At 45.8% G+C, this 6,991-nt stretch overlaps 1 protein-coding gene across 3 annotated transcripts in view; it reads left to right on the forward strand.

Annotated features, from left to right (window-relative positions):
- Positions 1-587: 587 nt before the first annotated feature.
- Positions 588-6,991, forward strand: part of LOC107713726 (TSC22 domain family protein 1-like) — a 51,222-nt gene continuing 44,818 nt past the window's right edge. For all 3 annotated transcript variants that reach the window (XR_001636925.1, XM_016519322.1, XM_016519323.1), the window contains exon 1: positions 588-3,764. Coding sequence is in view for 2 of the 3 variants with exons in the window: in XM_016519322.1 (XP_016374808.1) it covers positions 1,174-3,764 (2,591 nt within the window). In the remaining variant the exon portion in view is untranslated. The remainder of the gene's footprint in view (positions 3,765-6,991) is intronic.

Raw genomic sequence — 6,991 nt, forward strand, 5'->3', positions numbered from 1 at the left:
TGTGTGTGTGTCAGTTTAGATGTGCTTGGTTGTTCTTTTCTGTCTGTGGAAATATCTGGCTCCTCTTTCAGACTAGCTGTTTTGTAAAATCAGAACAAATCTGTGGACTATGTTGACAACATTGTTGTCACAGGGTCCGTTTACATCTTGTTGATGTAGCTGCCCTGTATAGAGGAAAACACAATAGCAACTAACCTAAAATACCGGTATTTGCGAAATCTTTCACAGGTTTAAATAGTTTATTTTCGAATTCGGCATCAATAAAATCTCATGTCCAAACACATTTTTTTTAATTTTCTCATGAACCGATTTGTTAGCCAATGGGACCTAGAAATCCGTGCCCTTTCTTTCTCTTCCCTCCTTCAATGACAAATAATGATAACCACAGCGGACAAAAGATGTTATTCTGAGTGTTTGCTGCCACAGTTACCGAGGGCTATAATAAGAAACATCCCTCACCAACACAGTTGGCTGTACTCGGTTGCATTCGTGTTTTTTTCGGAACTCTTCGCCAGCGGTCTCTAGGAAACCCCCCATCCCTCCGCCCTCCGCCCATCGTCGCCAGACTCTCTCGGCTTTATGTCTGGCCGCTGTGGAGGTGAACTGCCATGCGCGGTCGCCATGTTATCGGGCTCTCCTCCCCCTTTCGGGGACTCGTCACAGGCTGATAGCACTAGCACAGGCTACATTACAAGGAGGCAGCTGGTGAATAGGAGCAGAGTGGGAGAGAGACTAACACAGGACTAAAACAAAAGAAAGCACGGGATGGAATAAAGCAGGACAGCGCTGAGTCGCTCGGTTTCTCTCTGTCATCTGACGCCGGCTGAAGCACTTTGTTTCGTGTGATTTCGTGCCCTGGTGACTGCAATACAACAATTGAAAATGCGCCTGGCAGTTTGAATTGTGATGGGGAGAGACTCTGGTCGTTGTAAGGGTGGATATCGATCATCCCGGCCGTCTGTGTCGACTCCTTTACGTTTAAACTTCAACGATATGGTGTGCTGAATGGTTTTGCGAGGATATACGCTTGAAAACAACAGCTGAAGCGAATCCGTGTCAGCTAGCTCGCTAGCGACTGTTAACTAGCATTGGCATTAGCCTGCTCCTCATGGTGGACATTTAAATACACCTCAAGTGGAATTATCCTGGCAGTTATTGGAAAGTGTTGGTTTTATGTGGAAATTACTAGAGCGGCTTCAAGTTGCTTCTCAAAAAGAGCTTGTTCTCTTGAGCTGTGTTTATAACTTTGTTGGAGACTATCCTCTAGAAATGAATCACCACGACCGATCCGGGGAGTCAGGCAGCGCCCGAAAAATGGTGTACCCCATGAGTTTACCCAAACGGGAGAGCAGCAGCAGCACGGTGGGTGGTTCCTCCACATTGACAACTTCTGGAAGCACCAGTCTTAATAGCAACAACTTGATGCTGGGGGATGATTATTCATCTCCGGTGCTGATTCAGTCTCAAACGCTGGCTGCATCCTCTCTCGGGTCCCAGAACCCTCCTCAGAGCCTGAATATCCCCATGCAGACCACCCTGTTACCCCAAACTATGCCCACCACAGTGGCTCAGATGAAAAAGAAGAGTGGCTTTCAGATCACCAGTGTTACTCCCGCTCAGACATCTGTCAGCACCAACAACAGCATTACTGAGGACACTGAGAGCTGTGACGACTTGGACGAGTCCCACACCGAAGACCTGTCGTCCTCTGAGATCATGGATGTGTCACTTTCGCGGGCCAACAATGCAGGGGGACCGGAAAGGAGCTCCTCGGAGGAGACGCTGAATAACTTCCATGAGGCGGAGACCCCGGGGGCTGTGTCGCCCAACCAGCCACCCATTCTCACCCAAGCACACCTGCATGGCACTATGGTTAATGGGACTGTGCACCATCATCACCATAATCCTGCTTCCCCTGGAAAAGCCCAACCTGCTGGTGGGACTCAGATTGGTATACCTTTGAGTGCCGCAGTCACATCTGCGGTGACCTCAGGTTCTGGAGCTTTAGCTAGCACAGGCCAGAAAGTGCCTTCAAATGTGGTAGGATTGATTGAGAACGCCTCTGTTGGCTCAACTGCAGTCATCGGTCAGCCGTTGGCCACTGTCGCCTCAGGAACTGGTATGATCTCTGTGACTTCAGGTGCCACAATTAGTACTGGTAATCCTATAACAAATAATGTTTGTATGTTAAATTCTGCCAGTGTGCCTGCTGTGGGTGGCAAGAGTACCAATAGTAGCAATGTAAACTACTCCCCTGCTTTGAATAGTATTAGTAACCAAACAGTAAACTTGACACACATTCCCAGCGGAATAATTGGCATGGGCATCACCGCTGCTACTACTGTTTCTGGTGGTGTTGCTTCAACAGGTGGAGGGCAGGTGGGCCCAGCTGTCATGGGCCAGCACACAATGCCTGCTCCCTCTGTCCCGGCGATGAACGCTCAGCCTCAGCAGTCCCAAGTGCCTACTCCTGCCTCCACCAGCTCACGTTTCAGAGTGGTCAAATTGGACTCTACCTCTGAGCCTTTTAAGAAGGGTAGGTGGACATGCACCGAGTATTACGACAAAGAGGCCCCGGGCACAGCGTCCTCTGAAAACGCCCCCAGCACCCGAACAGTGGAAAGCATCCGCCAGTTTGTGCCTGAGAGTGTGGTGTGCCTGGACAGAGAGAGTGTCAGCGGGAGCTCTGTCAGCAGCACGGCTAGCCATTATACTGAAAGTCTGGGGAGTGGAGAGACGGGCGGCCCCTCAGCTGTGAAGCAGACCTTCCAGCAGCCTGCTGCTCAGAAGCACGACTACTCATCTTCTCATAACGTGTCTATGTCTCAGATGCAACCCCAAGACTTAGCTCATGCGCATCTTAAGACTAGTGCAGTTGCTCCGATGCCAGCGAGCATTCAGCCGCAGCAGCCGCCGGCAACTATGGGAGGACTGCAGACCACAATCAGGCATTCAACTGCAGCCGTGCCCCCTCATATGCCCAAACTGACATACGCCCAGGCAGCACAGTCCCCCACTGCGCAAGCCCTGCCTGTGGTGACCCAGCAGCAGATGGGCTACCCGCCCGCACAGCAGCCGGCTGCACCGACCCAGGTAGCATTGGCACATGTTAACCCCTTAAGCCAGGGAGGCAGCCTGCCACATGACTTCCCTCAGTCGAAGCAGATCGTGAACACTGTGCCACCTGGGTCAACACAAACACTTCCCCACCTTTCTGCCTCCATCCCTCCAGTGGTGGGGAACGGTCAGCTGATTGCAGCTTCGCAGCAGCCCGTGGGCACTGTGCAACCCCCTGCTGCTCAACCACCTCCACAAGGGCTCCTGCCGCCACAACAGACACCCGCCCCGCAGATGGTCCAGGTCGTGTCGCAGCTGGTGCAGTCCACCGGCGCTAGTCTCATACAGCAACCCTCCATGGAGCAGCAGTCACAGCTCGGCAGTCAAGGCCGCGGCACCCAGTTTGTGACCTCATCAAATGTGCCTCCTAATCTTCAGAGTGATCCTCAGTCCAGTTTGATCCAGAACGGCTCGAAGGAGCCCGGGCATGCGGTGAGCACCCTGCCCTCTGCGATGCCCACACCGCAGGAGGATGCCCAGCTCCTGTTACAGCACCCAACTCTGCTCACACAAACCAAGCCCGCCGGTGGTGAAGTTGCCTCCCAGGCCGGCACCTCCCGTGGTCCAGAGGGAAGCAGTGGAGTCAATGCCTTAACTGCCTCGGCCAGCCTGCTGAAGAGCTTACCTGTGGATGGAGAAGAAGATGGGTAAGTTTCAGTATCTTTTCCCCCCCCCCAGTGCATTGTCTATTTACTGTTTCCAATTCATTTGCTTTTGTAATTACTGTTTGAACAGCTTCATTAAAAATTACACATGCAGGCTGTGGGTGATCAGCGGTATGGCTTAATCTACTGCTATAAACATAAATGGTAGTGTGCATTAAATATCACAGCAGGCGGGTAACAGAATAAGGCCTATAGGCTTCTACAGCATGGCTAGAAGTGTTTCCTGTATGTAACACAAAACTGCAGACTGCTAGACTGTTATTGTTGTATTACAGACAGAAATGTAAATGCTTTGCTCTCTAAAGCCTGCCTTTAAAGACCCCATGAAATCACTTTAGAGTGCAGTATTTTTCTACTGTTGTCATTTCCTTTTGAAACAGGAAGTTAGGGCAGGAGCCAACAGCCTTTTGTTTGCATCACATCCGCAAACATGATATATTGTTTTTTGGCTTGCTGTTGAGAAGTAGGTGGTATTAATGGGGGACTTTGTCGTATTAAAGAATATTAGATTGGACAAAAAAATGAATGCTGGGTGAGTCAACATTATTTTTGGTCCATGTAGTAAGAAAACGTTTGGATGTTTTAAATTTGTATATCTGCTAAATGTGAATTGTCATCATTTAAGGGGTACACAAGTATTTAGCTGGAAATCCAAAAAAAAAAAAGAGGCATTTTGCAACTCTATATTGAGCTTGCTGCAGGCACTTTTTTTTTTAATGGTTATCATTTGTGACATGTTTGCTTCTAGCTGTAACTCTATTAAGCCCAAAAGAGATCAATGGAGTGTGCCTGTTTAAACTCTTAGGTTGTGTCTATTTGTTGCAGATATAGCAGTATCTTTTGGTAGACATCAGCTGTTTAACATACTTGAAAATATTTTCTCACTTTATTGATAGTCTTTCCGAGTTTTTTGAAGACTCATAAACTGTAGCTTCGATCTAGTCCGTTTTTCACAGTCTTCTCACAGCAAGGCCAAGAATGTAACCTAAATACGAATGCTTACATACTGTTAAACATAGTGCTAATACTGTGACATATGTTTGAATTTGTCTTGAGCTGTTCAGAAGAACCAGGCATGCATGTTTATACTGTACTGTGTTTGAGTTGTTCATAAGTGAAGTTTCCTGTGCTTGACAGAGCTTGTCTAACAGATGTCCAAGGGATGACAGAGTGCTCTGTAGGGCTGCACGATAAATCGCATGCGATATTTAACACGCATCTTGTCAGAAAGCCGGTTCTTTAATCAGCGGTAAATCTCCATCACGTGCGGGCTTTCACATTGAGCAGCATTAACTACACAGAGCCGTTGTTCACTGACAAGCTGTGCAAAACAACGATCATATTTTGCGCAATCGCATGCGATTTATCGTGCAGCCCTAGTGCTCTGTAATCTGACACTCCTTAATGAAACAGACAGTTTTGTCACCGTGCGCACACATCATTTTGGCACTGCTTGTTTCTCTCAGGTGTTAGTCATAATCTTACTTAAAGCTATTTGTCTGGCTTTACTATATAACAATGTCAGATTGCAGATCAGAAAGAGACTGTTCTGTTCAGATCTAAATGTTTCAGACATAAAGTAAAAGGTAGTCGTCCCAAATCTTCAGAGCCTCATTAGGATGGATATCACACTTGTATTTCACTTGATGGTCTTATAAATTGTTGGTCAGCACTTACTGTCAGAGACAGCTAGATCGTCCTCAGTATACCTGCAATACCTGGGCGCTATATCTAAATTAGTGGTATAGTTTTCAGTCTTTTGGCGAGATTCAGTTTATATTTTGAAGTTTGTGTTTGCTCTCCAATGGTAGGTTCTTTTCTATTAGAGCACCATCACTTAAACAAACGCAGCCATTTCCCCCCCAGGTCGATTCATAATGGTTAATGCAAGAAGTAAAATGCACAACATGGACATTCTTTTGTAGTGACGCGAGCAATTTAATCATAAACATACAGCTTAAACGGTTTATAAACTCTTAACATTAAATCTGAAATACTATTAAAATTTGCTCTCTTGCTCGCAAGTTACATGTTGGGGAGGGATTGTGAAAATAGCCTAATAAAGCACTCTTTAGGAAACTGAATGACCAAATACAAGTGGATTAAACTTTGTGTATCACCAGCAAAATCATTGTGAATTAATAGTCATTGTATTGCCCGGAGAGCAATGGACCAAGTTCACTGTTAAATTTAACTTGGCATGTCGACTCGACAACTTGACACTTATAATATTTTTTTGACGTTCAATCATTTGATTGAAGTAATATGGAAGACTAACACATCTAATGGAGTCAGATCTATGTTTCAAGGCTTGTTATCCTATGGGAATTGTAAGGCCTGTTTTGTTGTGTGTATCATGGCTGTCCTTTTTGACTGGTGTCATATTTTTGGTGTGATTGTGTTTGGATGAAGGACAGTAGGACTACCTTGTTGTGAAGGGCAATGTGGTGTAGAGCATGAGGCCACTTATACAGGATGAGATCATTCAGTTTTCTAGCATTTTGCTCTTGCTCAATAGCAGATGAAGTCAGCGCAAATGATTTTAATCTTTTTTTTTTTTTTTTGCTGTTCTTAGGTGACAGTGTTGACTAGCAGCCTCGTATAGAAAGATTATCATCTCACATTTGCTTTTTTTCAATGTAATCTGCTCTTGGCAGTGATAAAAGCCACACATGAGAGTCTCAATGAATCACTCATTGTGTAGAGATCAAGTAGATTATCTCTCCAATTAATGACCCTGTGGAATGGGAGAGGAGAGGAAATGCTTTCACTCGGCCAGATCGGGCTAGAGAGAATAACGTGGCAGAACTTAATGCGGCAGTACATGTGTGCGTTCTCTCTTGGTCCCTCAGTGATATTCATTTTCACTGCTCTTCCCGTCTCTATTACTATGATTTACTCACCCCTTTATGATTTTTTTTATTTATTTATGTATTTTTTTAAGAAATGTTAGCCATAATGTATGAGCTATGAGCTTTTTCATACAGAGTGTTGATGGTACTGTCAAGCTCCAAAAGGGGGGGGTGTTAAGGTGTTAATTTGGTGTCATAAGGTGTTAATTTGGTGCTATGGTCTGAGTCCTCTGATACGGTGACGCATTGCTGCCACACACATTTTTTTTTTTCACTCAGTTAGTAATAACGACATCTTTTCTCGTTCGTAATAACGAGATGTTTTCTCGTTAAAATGACATCTTTTCTCGTTTTAAC

The sequence above is a fragment of the Sinocyclocheilus rhinocerous genome, unplaced genomic scaffold (genome assembly GCF_001515625.1).
Source record: "Sinocyclocheilus rhinocerous isolate Xijiao unplaced genomic scaffold, SAMN03320098_v1.1 scaffold2584, whole genome shotgun sequence".
In the NCBI taxonomy this organism is placed as follows: domain Eukaryota; kingdom Metazoa; phylum Chordata; class Actinopteri; order Cypriniformes; family Cyprinidae; genus Sinocyclocheilus; species Sinocyclocheilus rhinocerous.